The sequence below is a fragment of the Salvia hispanica genome, chromosome 2, assembly GCF_023119035.1.
Source record: "Salvia hispanica cultivar TCC Black 2014 chromosome 2, UniMelb_Shisp_WGS_1.0, whole genome shotgun sequence".
Lineage (NCBI taxonomy): Eukaryota > Viridiplantae > Streptophyta > Magnoliopsida > Lamiales > Lamiaceae > Salvia > Salvia hispanica.
Window position 1 is genome coordinate 1748349 of NC_062966.1, and position 21345 is coordinate 1769693.

General features: G+C 38.8%; 1 protein-coding gene and 1 long non-coding RNA gene across 2 annotated transcripts; both read right to left on the reverse strand.

The window, feature by feature from the left end:
* Positions 1–8299: 8299 nt before the first annotated feature.
* LOC125205211 lies at positions 8300–9364 on the reverse strand. Its single transcript, XM_048104033.1, has one exon. It carries the CDS (start codon positions 9362–9364, stop codon positions 8300–8302), a length of 1065 nt encoding a protein of 354 aa, XP_047959990.1.
* A 9642-nt stretch (positions 9365–19006) lies between these two features.
* Positions 19007–20211, reverse strand: LOC125208251. Its single transcript, XR_007174075.1, has 2 exons — positions 19503–20211; positions 19007–19273 (listed from the first exon to the last, which is right to left on the reverse strand). It is a non-coding gene; the product is annotated as an uncharacterized LOC125208251 (long non-coding RNA).
* Between the last annotated feature and the right edge of the window lie 1134 nt (positions 20212–21345).

Consider the following 21345-nt stretch of genomic DNA (forward strand, 5'->3'; position numbering starts at 1 on the left):
AGCCCACACTGATATCAGAGTAAAGTTCGGGAACTAGAGAGAATATCTGTGGTCTAGTATTCAAAGCGTCACGTGGAGAAGCTGCTAGCCATCTTCAATTCTTTGGAGAATTAATTAGGTATTATTTCTGCTCCGTAGAAAAGCATGTTTTAGGTTTCAATATTCTTAAAGCATGATTAATTCAAGTTATGAGCATGATACATGTGAGAATTACGCGAATAGATTTTGTCTAAATAATCTGCTAAATAGATCTGATTATTATGTGATTTATTTGTGCGATCAATAATTGTTAAATTATGTTAATCCGTCGCACCGCTTCCGCTGCCAGTTCCTGCATATATAACTATATACCATTATGATTAGTACGAGCATCCACAATGGCTTTAGGCCAACCACAGGCTAGACACTCTCTCTCATTGCCACGTCATCAGCACTAAAATTCCACCTGCCACATTATCATTTTAAGCAAATAGGCTAGCCTAAGGCTAGTCACAGGCTAGCCGCAATAAAAATAATTCAAAACAACTACATTTACGGAATTAAATTTATGATAAATTATGGAATTAAATTTACGAGACATCTACAGAATTTAAAAAAAAGTACATAATAAAAAAAAACTGGGCTTCCACATACGAGCCCTCGCCTCTCTCTACTCCTCATCGCCGTCGCCGTCGTCCCGCCGCCGTTGCCGCTGCCACCCGGGACCTCCACATCGGTGGCATCTCGAGCCCGCGTCTCCGAGCCCCTCATCCGTGCCCTTGCGGCATCCAAATCGACCCGCATGCTCTCGAGCATCGAGTGAAGAAACCTCTTCTCCGTGGGGTCAGTTGCGGCCCTCCAATCTTGGAAGACCTTGTACATCTGTTCCCGCGTTTTTTGACGCGAGAATAAGGTGTATGCGGGTGGGGAGGGGGGCCCGACTGGACCTCCAGGGGCGATAGGGGGGATGATCCCCTCGCTGCCTGTTGCGCCCGCTTTTGGCCAACCGGGCGAGTGCGGCGAGCAAACGATGGACGGGACGGAAACTCCTCAGCATCCGGAAGGAGGTTGTGGGAACCGACGCTGCTTCCGCTGTAATCGCCGGAATAGTTCAGCTTCTGCTTCTTCGGCCACCCAGCGTTTACCCCCGTCCGAAACTTCTCGGAGTCCTTCAGCACCAGATAACAGTTCCAGTAGGTGAACTCCTTATATTTCCCGATACGGGGAACAGACTCTCCGCTATCCTCCGATAGTCCTCCTCAGTCTGCCCACTACTCCTCATGCGGAGGGCGTTGGCATATAACCCCGAAAATTGGCCGACCGCAGCCCTGATGCGTTCCCACCCCTTCCGACATTCCTCCCAGGTGTAGTCCTTTTCGTGCGGACAGTTCCTCTTGTAGGCTGCTCTAATCTTAGCCCACATGTTGACGATCCACTGGTTGTTTGCAACCAGCGGATCGTCGCAAACCCGACAACCACGCCTTGGCCAGGGCGATGTACTCCTCTTCCGTCCACTTCCTCCGTGTGATGGTGTCATCAACAGCCGGCTGCGACGACTTGCCGACCACCTTGCTCTTCTTCTTCTTCGGCGCGACTCGACCCCCCTACCCCCCCCGCAGGAACGGCAGTGTCCGCCTCCCCGATATCGATCCCCAGCTCATGTAATGACAAACGGTCATCCCCAGTGAACTGCGTCTCTAGGGTTGATGTGTGAGACGAAGCCGTCAAAAAGTCAAGTGCGGGACGAGGACTCGTTGTTGTTGTCCATCACTCGATGTTGCTCTTGTAAAAGTAAAGTAAAGAGAGAAAAAACTCGTTAAAACAAGTGGTGCAAATGAAAATGAAACTAAAATTGCGTATATATAGTATTTCAAAAAATAAAATAAAAAATAACGCTGGCCGATCGCTAGCCTGCAATGGCAGCCAGTGCATCGGGCAGCGCCGATAAATCGGCTAGCGCTCGCCGGTTTTTCACCGAAAAGCCGCTGGCCGATTACAATGATTTGGCTAGTCAACCGGTTAGCGACATGAATCGACTAGCCGATGCGCTAGCCGCCATTGTGGATGCTCTAATAAGTCAATGCCCCAACTTCCACGTTCCATATTATATTGATTTGATTGCTATAGATCATGTCACTACTAGTTTTATTATTTTAGAGAATTTTCAAAATTTAGTTCAGTCTAAATATTGAAAATTGTCAATAAATAATGATTATATACATTATTTATAATATAGTTTCTAAAATAAATTAACACTCCTTCCACTATTCTTTTTCTTTTCTTTCTTACTTTTTTTTTAATTTTTAATTTCGATCTTATTTTATTAATTGTACATTAAAACTCGTGTCATTTACAAAATTGTCTATTTTTTAAGGTCGGCTGGAGTAAAACCACGGCGGACTTTATAGATTTCGTATGAGCTACGATAGCATCATTTTTTATTGTTATATATCATCGCAATTTTTTTGCAGAAACAAATTTGGTAAAAACTTCAAATGTAATACTATACTAAATGATAATTACAAGAAGTATGTCAATAATATCATTTTCAGTAGATATTGTATAATTCATGAAAGTTAAAAGTTTTTACACTTGGTAGTTTCGCAGACAGCCATGTTAGGAATTTAATAACACGTGGGTTCACGAACGTGTCGATAATGCCATTGGACCACGATGCCATTTGATTTAATAAGAGATAAGATGGGCCCAACAATAATTAATTAAAGAAAACTTAAATCCCAATTGTTAATGGTGTATTCAAGAGTGAAAAAAGTGATGATAATTTATTGTTTATTGTACTATGACAAAGGGTGGTTTGCAATGGGCTGCAGATAAACCGTTCGCTTGTATTTGAATTATAGTACTAATATCTTACTAATTTTAATTTAAATTGCATATCATACCCCATTCCGACGAGTTAATGTTTAAGTAATAGACCACCAAAGGTGAAGTCATTATTTTAAGGGTGAACAAAATGTACCTGATTTTTTATTTTCGTATATAAATAGTACATGATTTTTATTTTATATCATTTTTAGTATCTATTAATCACATTTTTGGTATCTGATGCAATTTTCATCCTAAAATGCCCTCTAGACAAATTCATTTTTCCGTGTCAATGAGATTGTTATGGGCATACACAAAACTAAATACCAAAAATAATATTATAAATATTATAATATCTTCTCTCATTCTTCTCACTCTTTATATTATTATTATTAATCAATATTAATATTAGTTTGATATTATAAATTAATAATTAATTTATTTTTTAATATCATTCAAATATACTTAATTATAATTATAGTTATAATTATATTTAATTATTGTAATAATATATTGTTATAATACTAAATCCTAGTTGTAATTAATAAATAATTATAGTATAATTATTTAAATTATGAATCACATAAAATTATAATAAAATAATAATTATTTATATTAAATTAATAACTACTCAATCTAGTTGATAAGGCTCGTTTCATGCATTGGTTTGGGGTTAAAATTCTGTGCATTTGGGGCGCTAATATGGATTTATGAGCTCAGGTGCGTAGTAAATATGCCGGACCCAGGAGTTGCTGTTACCTGACCTGGCAGATGCAAAAGAGATGGAATTGAAGTAAAAATCAGAAGTCGTCGTTCGGATCAGGGAGAATAAAAAATTGGCGACAGGAGCAAAATGGAGCGAGAGCAGATTATTTTAAAGAGTCTTACTTAAGGGCAAGAGCGTCAAATCACCAGAGGGATACCCTAGGGATCAGAGCCTTACATATATAAAGAGCTCAACCTTGAAGAACAAAGAGAGCCGCTTCTACACTTTCCTAGCTCAAGCTTTCGTTCCATGCCTTAGTTCCACACTTCAAACTTCTCATTTCGTTTCACTGCGCACTTGGAGATGGAGGATTCTGGCCACCGTGGTTCTCATCATCGTTGTTATTTTGCTGTGTAACACCGCCTTGTGAAGGCGAAGAAACAATCTTTACTTGCTTTTGTTAGAACTTGTTGGTTTTAAGTTTGATAACTCTAGTTCTTGCTTTGATCTACTGGATTCAGACCTATTTCTAGTTATTATGGAAGTTTATGTTTGCTTTTGTTGGATCACGCTGAGTTGATCTTTATTTATGCTTTTACTTTCGCTCTTGTTTATTGTTGGATGTTTGGAGCTGAGATCTGTTGGTTTGTTGATGGAGGTTGGGAATTTGCGTATGGAGATGTCTGGAGTTGTTGAATCGTGGTGTATTTGAGTTGGAGTTTCGCGTATTTGGTGTTTGCTGTTTACGTTGTGCATGATTATGGCTATTTACTTTCTGTTTCTGCATCCTTTAGGTCCAGTAGCGTAGATCTGTTAGTTTAGGCTTTAATTTCTTGTTTTAAGTTTAGATCTGAAGTTTGCTCTGTTTTCATGGTGTTTAATACTCTATTTTATCTGCTATTCTCGTTTGATTCCCGAAGAAGATGAAGTTGTTGGTAGTTAAAAACCAGATCTGCTTTATGTCAAGTATTTTTCTCGCATGTACTTTACTTTTTCCCGCATGTCCTCCAGGCCCTGTCAAGACGATCTGCCTTGTCTCTTTTACTTTTCTCGCATGCTTTTCCAGACCCTGGTAGTTTAAGGAAACTTGTCTCTATTTTTCGCTTTATGCTTGTCTCGTCCAAATTAGGAAAGTCCGTTTAGTTAAGTTTACCCCAATTGTCTTAGAACTTTAAAATATCTCAGTTTCTCCAAGTCATGTATGTTCCGTACGTTCTCAGTTCTTAGACCCAGTAGGTAGAGTTAAGTTTTTCTATCTCTCAAACCCAATAGTTTTAAGTTCTCGACCCACAAAATTGCGTGGTAGCAACCAAACCCCTTTTCCCAAAACATCCTCAAATGCAGTTTCGTAACACCTTCGTCCTCGTGGGATCGATCCTTTACTTCCCTGTGCTAAGTTGTAGTATAGTGGGTTGAGGTTTTTGAAGGAATAGAGTGCACCCAACGACCCCTTTCTGATAGTTTCATGATCTTCTAGCCTCTGAAGTCTAGTCGAATCCTCTGAACCTGTTAGATCGAGTGACATACACCGCACCGCACGTCTACTCTAGTCCTGTCACTAGTCTTAATAAAATTTTCAAATTATGAATTGTATTCATAATGATATTAAGAGTTGAATATTTTTAGTTAGGTGTTTCAACCTTAAAATGAGTATCAAATAATTCAATAAAAAATATTTAATTAATTTAATTATTTTAAATTATTAATTTAATTAGATGTTTTGTTCTTGATTTATATTATGAATGCAATTAGATGTATGTACAAAACACTAAAAAGAAAGAAGAAAAAGAAGAGAAAAGAAAAAAAGGAAACTTAAACTAAGGAGAAAAAGAAAGAAAAAAGGAAGATAAAATACTAAAAAGAAAGAAGAAAATGAAGAAAAAAGAAATAAGAAGAAAAAAAATAATCACATGTTTGATACTCCTTCCGTCTCTTCATAGTTGAGTCATTTTTCCATTTCGGGAAGTTTCTTCATAGTTGAGTCATTTCTATATACGGTAACCTTTTTTTCTCTCTCTTACTTTTCTCTCTCTTACTTTATTCTCTCTACTTTATTCACTTTATACTTTATTCTCTCTACCTTTTCCTCTCTCTTACTTTTTTATCTATTTATTTAACACACCCAATATTAATTTCTAAAACTCCGTGCCGAAAAGTTTCGTCTCAACTATGGCGAAACAAAGGGAGTACTATTTAATGGAAATTTCCAAAAATATCCTCCATAACAAAAAAATCACATGTTTGATACCTAGGGTTATTTTTGTCACTGGGTACCAAAAACGATATAAAATAAAGATCAGGTACCATTTGCGTGTGAAAGTGAAAGATCAGGTACCATTTATGTAGTTCACTCTTATTTTAAATATATACTTCCTCTGATCACTAAATATGGAAACTCTTTTCTTTCTTGTCCTCCCCTAAAAATAGAAATTTTCTATTTAAGGAAATTTCATCCTCATTAATGAGATGTGACCCATTTTCTATTAACACTTTTTTTTTTGTATCTCTCTCTTGTTTTATCAGTTTTACACTAAAACTCGTGTTGCTTTAAAAGTTTCTATTTAAAAAAACAGAGGGAGTACTATATGGACTAAACCAGACCATTATTTGAAATCCATCTAATTTTTGGTTATCTAAATATTAAGAGCAAAAGAAATGCATCCAAAGTATAATCCAAAACACGGTACTAATGTGGACTCTAAGCACAAAACTATCAGCCCACAAAATAAAGGAAAAAATCAGCAATTATAACCCAAACGAAGTAAAACTTGACCCAATCAAAGGCCCATTCTTGCATCCCATAGCACAATTGCAATGTTTAGGCCTGCTTAACTGGTTCTCCGGTTCTCAGGTACTCGGAATCGGAACCAGAATCGATTGGGTAATCGAAGAACCGGAACCGAAGAATCCGATTCTGGTTCCGGTACCGGTTCTAACGTTTTCATAAATTCCGGTTCCGGTTCTACCCGAAACCGACCGGTTCTTACCCGGAACCAAGTAATATATATTAAATTAATTTTTTTTTTACTAAAAGTGAAATATAGTAATTAACGGTAATTCATTTATTATTATCAAGGTTGGTTTTGATTCATTAGTATTACTGAATGTATTCCTTTGCTACTTTGAAATTGCTTAAAATAAATGCTACTCTTGGTTTGACAATATAATTTTCCAATTTATGTGTTTGGATCATTATTTACCATTATACTTTGAGTGCTTTAAACAAAAATAATTTTAACAGATCATGAAAGCTTTTAGAGGAGTCAAGGTGGAGGTTACTAATTGAGGAAACATGCGAAAGAATATACCGTAATTCTGGTTTGACATCACAGACAACTCGTGGGCTAACGTGAGAATCAAATTTCTTGATACTAAGTGGAGATAATGTAATTTTTGTTATATACTCCCTCTGTCCCACTTTAGGAGTCCCGAACACTTTTACACACCCGTTTTGTAAAAAAATATAATAAATAGTTAAAGTAGAGAAATAATAAAGTAAAAGAGAGAATAATGTAGATAAGAGTCTTCTTTATATTATTCTTTTTCTTACTTTATAATTTCGTCACTTTAACTATTTCTTATGAATTTTACAAAACGGGTGTGCAAAAGTGACCGGGACTCCTAAAGTGGGACGGAGGGAGTATAAGTTAAATCTAGTTTGGTGTCAGATTAAAATTAGGTAAATAATAAACAACTTTTCGTTAATTAGTATACTTAAATTAAAATTAAAACTACAAATCGGTTCCGGTTCGAAACCGGTACCGGCCGGTTCTTACCCGGTCGGTTCCAAACCGGAACCGGATGGTTCCGGATCCGGTTCCGGTTCCGAGATTCATGAGATTTTGCAACCGGGTACCCGGTCAACCGGATCGGATAGAACCGGAACCGGCCGAAGAAGCAGGCCTAGCAATATTAGTAAGAATGCAATTTGCTATGAAACAATTTGCAATACGTTAGTAATAATGCAATTTGCAAAGACTATAACTAAGACTAAAAAGTTACAACAGCCATACTACCAAAATTACATGCTACAAAAATATAGTATGGGCTCAAGCCACTATTTACCGGGGATCCAGGATTTGTCATCTGGGGGTACGAGTCGTATGATAAATAATTACATAACACTAAAAAATAGAAAATAGCGGTAAAAGAATATTTGAAATATTATTAAATTTTGAACTCGTTTATTTTAAAATAAAATAAACCAAAACCTATACATAACATCTAATTTATTTTTCTACGAGTTTTCATTTCCTTAAAGCGATGAGCTATATATCATCATCAGAGACTTGTAGAAACATTTCTTTTTCAATGAAAGTCACCAAATAACCATTTAAAGGTTGATCACCAATTCTATTTCGCAACTTATTCTTCAAAAAATGTCATTCCAAAAAATACTCTCTCTACACTTGCCTAGCAATAGGAAGAATCAAAATCAACTTGATAAGCAAAAAGACAAAGGGGTAAGCCACATCCCTCTTTGTTTTAACAAGCTTCATTGAAAGAGAACTAAAATCTTGCAAATTCTGAATGTCATTATCTCTTCTCATATCCTCCATGAATATATCAAGTTGACAAAAGAAGAGAAGCCATCTCTAGGACTAAAGCAAGTCTATATTCTAATTTATTTCCTTAAATGATTCTTTCTTCAATATTTATATCTATCTTTTGGAAATTTTTGTAAAATACATTACTAATAAAATTATATATATAATAAAAGTAGTTAAAAAAAAAAATTTTTGGGGATACCACCGTTCCCCTTGTTTTGAATTCCCTCCGCCACTGCCACTATCTTCTTCTTGTGTTGGAAGCATGGCAACCACCTCTGAGATGGACAATTTGTGAATCAGATCTGAATCGAAACACTTGCATCGGAATCCTAAGATCGTAAGGTACTTCAACTTTACTAAAACTGCGATTTTGCATATTATAAAAACCACCTCCTTCCATACTTCTTATGAAAACCACATTGCTACTGCAAAACTCCACCGCCACCGGGTGTTGCAAATCCAAACCCAAACCTATATCTCTCATATTCACCACCGCCTTCTTTTTTCCATTGCTCCACACCTCCATCTCGCTACGATCTTCTTTTTCCTCAACTTGACACATAAACCCTAATTCCCCTTCATATTCCACCAACGCCGGCAACGTCCATCTACACATGGGAAGGCATCCTGGCAGCGCAGAGCATCGAAAACGCCTCTTCTCCACGTCCAACGTCAGCACGCTGTCGTTTAATGTGAGCCAGTGCACGAATCGGCCTGCGGTGGTGACAGAGGGAGAGCAATTGATGACAATCTCTCCGTAGAGAGGCGAATTATCGATCTTCTCCCATCTCCATCTCTCTGAATCGAAGATCTCGCAGTGGAGCTGGCTCCCTAAGGAGTACAATCGAACTATGACGTAGCGAAGGGGATGGGAACGGGCAACGACGACGGCGACGGATTTGGTTTGGTAGCGGAGTTTGGGATTTGGGAGAGGTTGCCATTGGGCGGTGGCGGGCTTGCAGGCGTAGAAGCGCTTGTTGCGGCATATTCCTCTCTCGCAGATGAGGATCCCTTGATCGCATGAGGCTAGGATTTCGACGCCCTCGTTGCGAGGCCACGTCGAATTGATGGCTCCGGGGGCCGTGGAGACGAAGGCGGAGTGGGATTTCGAAGATTTCAAGGTTTGGAAGAAATAGCCGTAGAGGGAATTGGTTCGTTGGGAATGGAGAGGGATAAAAGTGGGCTCGTAGATGATTTGTTTCCATTCCTTTGAAACGGATTTGCATTGTTCCAACGTTTCCAAACTTGTTCGGCTCAGAATCTCGAAGAACAATTCCGAAAGCAATTTTGCCTCAGACTCCATTTGTTCATTCGTTAGACAAGAAAATAGAAAGAGAATGATCGATCTAATAGTAATACTCGTAGTATGTTTGTTAAGAATGAATGGATAATGCATGTGGGTATATATAGGCACTTATTAGAATGCAACTCTTCTAGCTGAATTCGAATTGGAGTATATACAGAGTCAGGTTAGGATTAAATCTAATTATGTAAAGTTTTCCTTTTATAATACTTTATAGCCTTAATTTTAGGAGGTTAGCAGATATTTTATGGTACTACTATAAGTTAGAAGTTATCAAAACATGATTTTAATTCTCGGACGGACTCTTGGAGTTCAAGTCTTGAAGATACGTTTAGATTTTATGGTATTGGCAGATATTTATATGTTTTCCATATTAAACAAGAATATGAGAATGCTCAGGAATATTACCTAAACATGATTTAATTTATCGTAAGAATCCTTTTGAGTTCAAAATGTTATTTTTGATTACAGATTTTTGATAGGCAAACAAAAAGATAAGTAGAGGAAACAGTTAACGATGTTCACTCTTATTGCCTTAATTTTATAAGGTTAGCAGATATTTTATATATTTTCTTAATGAAACAAGAGTATAAAAATAAATATCGGAGAGAACTATAATTCTATTTTGACTCTAATTTAACTAGATAAACCATATCTCTAATAAGCCATAATCAAACAATCAAGCAACGGAAAGAAATACAGTATAGACGATCCATATTAGAAAAACTCTCCACAATGGCAGCGTATTCTACCTAAGTCTCATCATGCAAAATATAAAGGTATAAACAAGATTTAATTAACGTCCTATACACATGTGTTGATCTTGTTTATGTAGGTTTTGAAGAAAACTTTTTGTTAGTTAGGGTTTTTAAGTCCCATTATCTCGTGAATATTTTGATATGTAAAAAAAAGGAGAAAAGTTTAAGAGTCTATACAATTAACTTTTGATACTATTAGATTTCTATTTCATAATTGCTTTGGAGATCAAATTTTGATCTGTTTTACTTCACCTCTAGTTCATTGACTAATTGTTGGTCCCTCCTTGCTTACATTAACATACTAACCGGCTGCGATAAACTTGACAAACATATTTTGGCATTACACATTTGATAAACTAATAGTTATGGGTCTCACTATCCACTTATACTACTTTAACTACTCTCCTCCTCCTATTTCTTATTATATCAATTTTATTTTAATTCTCGTGTCATATCATAGACCCATTTTTTATGTGACGGAGTGAATACAATAATACTTAATAATTAATTAAAGTCGACGAACTACAAGACTAAGCATACTTTTATAAGTATTTGGGTCGTTGAGTTTACTCCTCGTCCGGAGTGCGATGAGTTCGTGTTGTTTTGGACGTGGTTCTTCTTCTTCCTCTCTCGGCCTGTGTTGCTCTTCTTCCTCTTCATGTAATCAGTCTTCAATACTCTTACCATTCATACTAAAATTTCTACATTGGTGTTATACATACTAGTGTCAACACCCGTGCTATGCACGGGACATGAGATTTTTAAATTAAGTGTAAATAAAGATAAAAGAGTATGAATTAGTTAGAATAAAAGATTAGTGGTAAAAATAAATACAGAATAGAAAAAGAAAGGAAATAAAACATGTGCAAATAAAGGCAAAAAAGTAACAACCGAATAAAAGGAACAAATTAAACATCTCACCAAAATATGATCTACAAAAACCAATAGTTCATAAATCATAAGTTTTGGAAAACCTCTTTGTAAACAACATTTATAGTCGAATCACCCCTACTGTCATCATCCTCATGTTTATAAACCAAAATCTTCAGACCTGCACGACTCGTAACTCTAGATATAGCAACATACAATTGTCCATGACTGAAGACTGGTTTTTGTAAGAATAACCCAACATGAGCCAAAGATTGACCTTGACTTTTGTTAATAGTCATTGCATAAGACACATTCAAAGAAAATTGTGGTCATTGAAATTTGAATGGCAACCTTGGATCAGAGGGAATCAAAGACATTCAAGGGATCAAAGCTTTATCCCCAACATTATGGCCAGCCAACACTTGTGCCTCCGAAACATAATCACATAATCGTGTAATCAGCAATATTGTGTCATTACATAATCCATTCGAGTGATCTATATTCCTTAGCAGCATCACAAGAATATCAACTTTCAGCAACAATTTATGATTAGGTGTACCTGAACACTTCAATTTATTCAAAAACTCAATAGAATGTAACTCAGCTAAACCACCCGATGTCGATTATGAGTTGGCAATACTATCAGAGCTCAAATAAAGACGACCTTCAGACTGATCCAACGACGTCATGAATTGGTTAAGCTCGTCAGCAATCTCCAACATAGGAGCAAGTTTAGCACGATCATGCAAGCAATCACTCAACTGTTCATGATTCATATAACATGGATATATCTTCGAAACAATTGTTTTCAAAGGATCACCAGAATTAGACAATATAATGTCAGAAGGAAGACTAATAGTCACTTCACCATCATTTAGACCACCAAGAACGCCATCTCCAATTGAAGCAACCCAAGAAGAAAATTCCTTCAAACGTTCTGCTTCATCACAAGATGCGGCACTCAACAGTCTCATAGTTTTTGTAAGCCTCAGAATCGTACAATTCTTCCAAAGGTAAGAAGAGTTAATAACAACATTCACAACATCTTGCCTACTATAGTTAGGAACAACATGCAAGATTTGTCTAAAGTCACCACCAAAAATGATAGTTTTTCCACCAAATGGTTTCTGCATGCTACCCTCATCACATACACATATGATATCTCTAAAAGTCCACAACTTCAGTGCAATGTTTATGAATCATCGGAGCTTCATCCCATATGATAAGCTTAGCTCTAACAATAAGTTCAGCAAGCACACTCCCAGGTTTTATGTTGCACCTGGAATCTTCATCAACATTGATGGGAATCTAAAAGCGAGAATGAGTTGTTCTACCTCCAAGAAACTGTTAGAGTTTGTATACTAGAAATCACGTTTCGAGTGATTGAATACTGTGAAAGTCTTATTTTATTTTCCAAGGAATAAAATAAATTATTTTTGTCATAATGTTGTTATGTTTTACATTCAATGGATGTTAATTGCATGTTTAAATGTATAAGTTAACTTAACAAAGTCTAAGTCTTTGTTTTAGTAGACCGGTTGTGGGCGGCGTCCACTTTAAGGTAACACGGTCAGTCCTAAACAAAGAAAAAGAAGAATTTCATGACCTAGATGGAATTAGATTATCCATCGTGAAAGGTTGCAATGTCAGTCCGCATATTTCTAAGCTTTACTGAAATAAGATGACATTGGTGTGGTAAAACACTGAACGGATCTAACAGCAAGACTTGTCTTTGTGCTATCTACTGAAAGACGAGGTCTTGATAAATATTTGTTTCTTAATCAATGTAGGTTAGCATTGAGCATGCGGTATTGATTATGCATTACTTTGACTTATCAAATGGTGCGGGTTTTTCGCAACCCAATAATCCCCGATATATTGGGTAGTGGTGATTAATATCTAGCGGTGCTAGGATTGATATTATATTGAATCGTGCGCGAGGTGAGTCTCGTTTGAAAATGTCCTCAAGAGGAGCGCGAAACAAGGTTTTATTATTCAGAAGCTAGCTAGTTGGAGTTTGATCAGTCTATGAATAATAAATAAGCGTTTCATGCTAAGTCCACACTTGGAATTAATAAGAAATTAATTAATTAAGTCCATAGCAGACATTAATTAATTGATGGATATTTTTATCTTAAGCACGAGAAATGAAAGTTAAAACGAAAACCCGGATTACTTATAATTTCGGATTTGGATGGGGAGAGTTCAATATTACTTCTGTAGTGGCTACTTGTAATATTCCAATTAAAGCTTATATTAAATTGTGGGTTCAATTTAATTTAATTAGTAAAAAGTAAATTGGATGATCCCATATCCAAAACCTTTCATAGATCCCTGTTTGGGCCCAAAAGGAACTTAATATAAATAGGAGAATAAAGGAGACATAAATCATAATTAATATTTCATCAAATTTTCATCCCCCTCTCTTAGAAGGGATCGAAAGTTTTCTCCTCTTAGGAGTAGTATTTCTTCTGTCTTCTTTATTTAAGTCCTAGTATTTCGGTGAGATCAGCCCACACTGATATTGGAGTACAGTTCGGGAACCAGAGAGAAGATCCGTTGTCTAGTATTCAAAGCGTCACGTGAAGAAGTAGCTAGCCATCATCAATTCTTTGGAGAATTAATTAGGTATTATTTCTGCTCCGTAGAAAAGCATTGATAAGGCTAATTTCATGCATCGGTTATGTGGTGAAAGCACTATATTTTACTGGGTCTAACACATTTTTTAAGCCAGGTGTGTGACAGAATCGCTAGATGCAGGGGAAGATGGAGGAAACGGACTAGCGAAGGAAATGAAGGAAAGTGAGCAGAACTGAAGGGAAAAGAATGGCTAGAAGAAGGGAGTCAATAGCTGAGGGCAACAAAGACTATCTATACCTCGCTGGGCCCACTTCAAACGCCTATAAATAAAGGAGCATGCACCACACGCATATACACGAATTTTGCTCTTAGATCATACACAAAAACACACACTTGGGAAATGAGAGTTCTGGGGTAGTTTAGGGTTCTAAGGGTCTCATCTTCAGAGAAAGTCAGGCGTAACACCGTCCTTGCGAAGGGCGAAGAAACAATCTACTTACATTCTGTTTTTGCACTTTATTTCGTTCGAACTTCGTGTTTTGGAAGTCGATTTGGTTGTTGTTATTACCGATTATCTATGCATTCAGTTGTTTTTGTCATATTGGTGTTATCTTGTGTTGATCTACGTTGATTCTGTTTTGTTTGAAGTTTTATTTCGGCAGTTACATGTTATTCTCTGTTTTGGTCAATTCTGTTCTTGATCTGGGGAATACGGCGGTAGATCTGTGTTGTTGTTGTTGATCGGAAGTTGTTGGGCGATTCTGTAGCTATGGGTATGTTTTTGGCCGGAGTTTGTGTCGGATGCTTGGATCCGGAGTGGATTTAGCATCCAAGGTTGGATCTGAACAGGGGATTCAAGTTGTGCATGAATTTTGAGTTTTCTATTTCCTTTCTGTCTTACTTCGTCTAGTAGCCGTAGATCTGTTTAGTTTTTAATTGTTCTTCGCTAAATTGCTTAAATCCAGTCTGCATTGTTTTCCGATTACGTTTCATACCTGTTTCTACTGAGTTTTATGCAATTTGATTTGAAGAAGATGATGTCGCTGTTAGTTAGTACTTTAGTTAGTTGTTTTTCCAGCTTTTCGTCCGTACTATGCTTTTTCAGCCATGGTCCCCACCGTCAGTTTATTTCCCAGGTCTAGGTAATTTAGAATAGTTTCTTAGATCTAGCTGTTAGCATAGCAGTCTCCGATTCCAAATTTAGTTTAGTTTCCTCAATCCAAAAATGCGTGGCAGCAGCCAACCCAAAAATAGTTCCCAAATCCATGAGCATGTTCATTACGCATCCATCTCTGTGGGATCGATCCCTACTTCCCTGTGCTAAATTTTAGTATACGTGGTTGAGGGTTTTTGAAGTGGTATTCTGTGTGTCCGACGACCGAGATCTTCCAACGATCCGTGAGTTCCTAGACCTTGTGATCTAGTGGATTCACTGGACCTAGGAGACTTGTTATTCCCTACTGTGCACGCAGTCTAAACAAGAATAAGTAGCATCAAATGGCGCCGTTGCCGGGGATGGATGGCGTTTATTGTTATCGCGTTTGAGGATTTGGTGTAAATAGTTAATTTCTGTTATTTTGTTTTTCTTGACAGTTTATGAACACGGGCTTCCATTCTGGAAGTTGGGCTAGTTCATCTGGGTCAGGAGCGGCCGATACAAATGGTAAGTCAAAGAGTCTACGTCCACTATCACCACCAGGTCAGGTTTAAGGACGGTGGACCCATTTCCGTTCGAATCAGAAAGTGAGAAGGAGTGGAATTCGTCAGGAGAAGAAGACCCGAAGTCGTCAACAGAAACAGAGCATTCCGAGACTGAGGAGGAGGAAGACCCAAATATGGCTCATTTAGTAGATCCCGATCCGGAGATAGGGTCACTCACCGCACATCTCGACGGTGAACCCGCCCATGTAATAGTCTCAAACCCGCGCCGGAGGTCTATTGATATCAAGACAAATGTGCTCGGAGTTTTGCCCACATTCTCTGGACGAAGGAACGGATGTCCTTACGAATTCTTGAACGAGTTTAGTAAGCCGTGTAGCATTCAAAAGCGCCCCAACGAGGCGACTGAGGAGGACTACCGTTTACGTGCAGTTCCGTTTGCACTCAAGGGGGAGGCTAATACTTGGCTGCTGAGGCTCCCACCAGACTCGATTAACACATGGAAGGATTTCAAGCTGGAGTTTTTGGATTATTTTTTCCCGTCCAACAAGACGAATGCCTTGAAGAAGGAGATTCAGGAGTGCAACCAAGAATATGATGAGTCTCTGAGCTCTTATTGGTCCCGGTTTAAGGGACTGCTGGATGCTTGTCCGAATCATAGGATGATTGAAGCGGAGACTTACTATCTGTTTTACGAAGGTGCGAACCCTGAGTCAAAGGACTTGATGAATTCCTCAAGCGGGGGAAATTTTACCAAAAATAAAGCAAGTGAAGCCAGAGAAACTTTGGGAAGATTGATTGAGGCGAAGAAGGCCTATGATAACCCGCGGAGCATATTGAGAAGGAGGTCAGCCAACGCAGTAACGGAACAAGATGACAAGAAGGTGGAAGACAAGATAGATAAATTGGAGAAAGCACTGCTGAATGCAATTGAGAAGTACAACCCTCATGCTCCGGCAGAAAATAAAAAAACCCCTGGTCCAGGGGAAAGACAACTTCAGCCTTATTACGGTCAGCCCTGTGAAGGGGAATGCCCAAGCCCAAGCAAATTCGATGGGGAGCTGGAATCCGGATGGAAGTTGGAACCAAGGAAGACAAAGGGATGACCCATGGAGGACTCACCCCAATTTTAGATGGACTAACAATGATCAAAGTCAGCCACCCCCACTGCAGATCACGAACTATGCACACCCTCCGGAGAGGCAATCCAACCGGTCAGGGAAAAGTCAAGAAGGGCAATTGCAACTGGGGTACAGGAATCGGGACCATACTAATTGGGGAAATAGGAATCAGAACAATCCAGGGAGCTCCTATGTGCCACCTCACCAGAGGAATAACCAGGGGAACTATCAGAATTCCCAACCAAATCACCAGGGGAATCAAGGGTCTAGCAGCCAGTACAACAACCACCAAGGAAATCAAGGGAACTATCGGCAGAACCAAGGTCAAGGATCAAATTTTAATCAATTCAACTCCAGGCCACAAAGGAGTTTGGATGACATGGTCCACGACCTAGTGAATTCACAGCAGTTCATGCAGAATAACTTGCATTCCAACAACGACGTGGTGCACAAATTGCAAGACGCTCAGTCGGAACATAAAGCCGCCATGGATATGATGGCGAAGCAACTGTCCCAGATCGCAGTCTCTTTGAATGAGATGCGGGGAAACGAAGGGAAACTTCCTGCCACGGTCAAGCCGCCAGACCAAGCAAACATTAGTCAAATCACCTTGAGATCCGGGCGAGGCTATGAAGGACCGACGCTGGAGATTGACGAGGAGGTACCCACACAGGCAAATAAAGGGAAGGAAGGTCAAGTGTTTCAAGGGGTTAGCCCTAGACCCAGAGAAGTCCTTGTTCAGGATGACCTCCAGAAGGGAGATTTAGGGGGATCTCTGCCTCGACCAAGTGACCCATTTTTCCTAGATCCAGAACCTGAGTTAGTAAGCAAGGAAGGAAGCAGGGAAGTTGGTGAAACCCAGGCTGGGAGTTCCACAAATGCAGTGAAGCGAGCAAAACCATTTCCATACCGGGGGGAAGCAAAGAAAAAGAAGGATGATACAGAGGATCTCATGGAGATTTTTAGCAAGCTAGAAATCAACCTGCCATTCTTGCAAGCCCTGAAGATGTCTGCCTTTAGCAAGTTCATCAAGGAATTCATAGCAGGAAAGACCAAGCCAGACGGGAAGATTGTGATCGGGGAGAATGTGTCTGCTGTGATACAAAAGAGAAGGATGCCCTCGAAATGCACAGACCCAGGTATGTTCACATTACCCATTTCTCTAGGGGACATCAAGGTCGAGCATGCTATGTGTGATTTAGGGGCATCTATAAATGTTTTACCGCTTTCGATCTACAAGAAGCTAACAGGGGTTAGGATGGTCGCCACCAAGGTGGTAATCCAGTTAGCAGATAGAACTTGCATTTGTCCTGAAGGTGTGTTGGAAAATGTCATAATTAAAGTACATGATTTTCTGTATCCTGCTGATTTCTATGTGATCAAGATGAATGATAAATAGTCTGCTGAGTCTAGTGGCGTACTTTTAGGGAGACCATTCTTGCGTACTGCTAAGACCATTATCGATGTCTTCGATGGAACAATTTGTTTAGATTATAATGGGGGAAAATATACATTTAGCATAGATGAGGGTATGAAAAGGCCATTAGATGTTGAGAATCTGTATGCTATTGATGTTATTAACCCCCTGGTCCAAGAATATCTTGAGACGGAATTGATACACAGAACAAATTGACAACTCGGAGTTGAGCCATTTAATTGACGGAGAAGTTGTAGGGTGGTGTGCAGCAATGAACACAACGGAGTTGACAGATGAGGAACTCACAGAGGCCATCATGGAGTTTTGCAGGTGAATCTCGAGTCACTAGATCTAGGGGAACAAATTTCACGTGGGCAGGCCTGAGAATTCTCCCGGGTTTGGGGAAGGAGGCATGGCCAGATATTGCAGTAAAAAATCGCTACCCCAGGAGACGAATGAAACAAAGAAGGAACTGAAGACACTTCCACCAGGCCTCAAGTATATGCTTACTTGGAAGTGAATGAGACATTCCCAGTAATAGTCAACAGTAACCTGACCGAGGAGCAGGAGAAGGAATTGTTGGAAGTAATTAGAAAACCACGTTCACGTGCCCCTTTGGTACATATGCATACCGAAGAATGCCGTTTGGATTGTGTAATGCACCAGGAACGTTCCAGCGGTGTATGATGAGCATTTTTTCGGATCTGCTGGAAGTATGCATTGAGATATTCATGGATGATTTTACCGTATACGGGAACTCATTCGACACTTGTTTGGCCAGCCTTGACCTAGTATTGAAAAGATGCAAGGAGAAACACTTGGTTTTGAATTTCGAAAAATGCCACTTCATGGTGACAGAAGGCATTGTCTTGGGTCACGTGGTTTCTGAAAGAGGAATACAAGTAGACAAAGCAAAGGTAGATGTAATATCAAGGTTATCTTACCCCACTAACCAAAAAGAAGTTAGAGTGTAACACCCGCGATTTTCGAATAATAAAATTTTTCCCATTGAATGCGATATAGTGATTTAAAATGGAATTTGTGAAGAAAACAAAAAAAGATAATATTTAATTTTGCGCGTGATTAAAATCATCGATCGATTTTGAAGAATTAATATTTAGAACAACACTAAATATTAATTGGTTGCGTTGGGTGATGTTAATCTTTGTTGGGAACAAGATGAAGAAATTAATTAAAGTCTTCCGTAAACTTTAATTAATAAAAGAAACGCAAAATATGAAGTAAATATCTGGACTTCTCAATTAAATAAAGCTCAGTGTTTATATGTTACAAATTTGACTTTAGTTCTATGAACTAAATCAAATAAATAAAAGATACAAGTTGGGCTATATAAATAAATGAGTCCAAATGAAATTGAATAAAATTGTGGGAGATAGACTTTGAGCCAAATCCTTCTCTCTTCCTTTGCTACACGTGTCTCTCTTCCTTTGCTACACGTTTTTTTTTCAGCAGGAATCTTCAAGAATTTCCATCCAGCCGTTACCTGCAAGCAAACCACCCACATTAATCCTAATTAATCCTAATCATGAGGATTTATCACTGTTTAATTCAGTCACTAATTGCCATTAAACCACCCAATTAAGTAGGAGTTAATCCTAATCACTTCCAGATTGGTTCTCTCTTAAATTCACACTCTCACTTTCACAAAAAAAAAAAAAAAACCAAAGAAAGAGATAGCCGAGAGGGAGGAAGAGAGTAGAAGAAACTGCTACCCTTTTTGTTTCACTCTCATACAATCTAAGAAAACCGAAGCTGCCAAATCTGAGGAACTCATCCTTTCGGCCCAACAAATTCCGTAGTGTACACCACATTTCAACTTCGACAGAAGGTATAGACCTTCCCTTTCAATCATAAGTTATGAGCTTTATCATCTTGTCATCATAGCATAGTGTCATACATCAATCTCCCACACAGAGAACTAAATCAATAACACAATCGAGCAATCAACAATTGAATCACCTCTTGCTTGCAATAATTCAATCTTTTGAACCGAATACACCCCACGGAAAATAAATCAAAATACGAAAGAAACATAATTTGAATAAAGAACTTATCTTTCGGGGCTGTTCGGGGTTGTTTCGAGGCTGTTCGGGTTGGTTTCGGGGCCGTTCGGGGTGAATCGGGTCTCTGCCGAACAGCCGTTGATGGAGATTGGAGAGGATCGATGAACTGCTCCTCGAACTGGTCAGCGGCGATGGCGGAATGGCAGCAGCGTCGACGGCGAGGCGCCTGTCGCGGCGCTGCCACAGTGATTCCACGGCGTAAGATGGCGTGGGCTGCTCGGAACAGTGACAGCAGCGGCGCTGTGCAGTCGACTGGTGGTGGTGCGACGGCGTTCTCGAACGGAAGGTAGTGAGAGGGAGAACGGCGGTGGCGTGTGGATGAGATTCGGAGAAGACGATGGATGAAGGGATTTCTCAATTTGGGGATTTTCTCAATTTGAAAAAAAAATGAATGAGGGGGAGAGGTGTACGGATAGTGGAGAAGAGAGTATAATTTTAGGCCTTTACTTATTTTGGGTTTCCCTAAAGTAATTGGAGGAATAAGAGTGGGTTAAAATAATTAGTTTGAACTTGTAATTCAATTAATGTTTGGGCTGGAGTTTTAATCCAAGAATTTCGGAGAGTGCCAATGGCTGGGCGGCAGCCAAAAATTTAAAAAGGAGTTTAAAACGACGTTTTAAAACTAGACAACTTAATTTTTCTTTTCGAATAATTAATTGAGCGAAAGATAAAATAAACACCCATATAGAATGCATACATATTTTTTTTAGTTACTTGATTCTAGAAGCTAATTTAGCATATTATATTGTTTGCGAAAATGCTATCTCTGCAAGCAAGTTGAGGTTGGAGTAAGAAATCTCAAGTTAGGCAATTTAAGCGAATGAGGTGAACTTTTCTATCCTACATACTAATGTGGATGAAAATATAAAAATGTGAATCTATGTTTGTTGTTTAAGTAAATGATGTTGTCTTGCCATAAATGATTTGTTTTATGCCTATCTGTTTGGTTGGAACGTAAGAATCGAATTCGTGTTCAAGTGAGGGTGGTGTCCCTACTCGGATTAGTGTACACAAGTGGCCGTGGAAGGTGGCCACCTTCTACGGGTCACAAATAAAGTTATGGAGGCCGTGGGAGGTGGCCACCTCCCCGGCTGGAGAAAAAGGTAGGTGGCCGTGAGAGAGCACCATCTCCACGGAACTTGGTGTTCAGATATGGCAAAAGTACAGAAAGAACTTAGACTGATCAGTCGAACTTTAACTCACAAAGAATTTAGTAAGCTCGGGCCTTTTAACAGAAAACCCTCGAGTGTTACTGTGATGGCATGACAATATTTTCATTTTATGCATGTATACTCTAAATGTACAGGTTGAGCAGTGACGGTGGAGAACGCTGAGCAGAGTTATGATTTTCCTTTTATTTTAAGTAGAGGCTCTTGGCGGTGCATGTCTCCATACATGTGACCGCATCATTCCGCTGTGTATTGTTCTTCTATACTCTGATAAATAATTATTGAATAGTAAAATTTCCATACAAGTTTTTGTGATTAAAAGT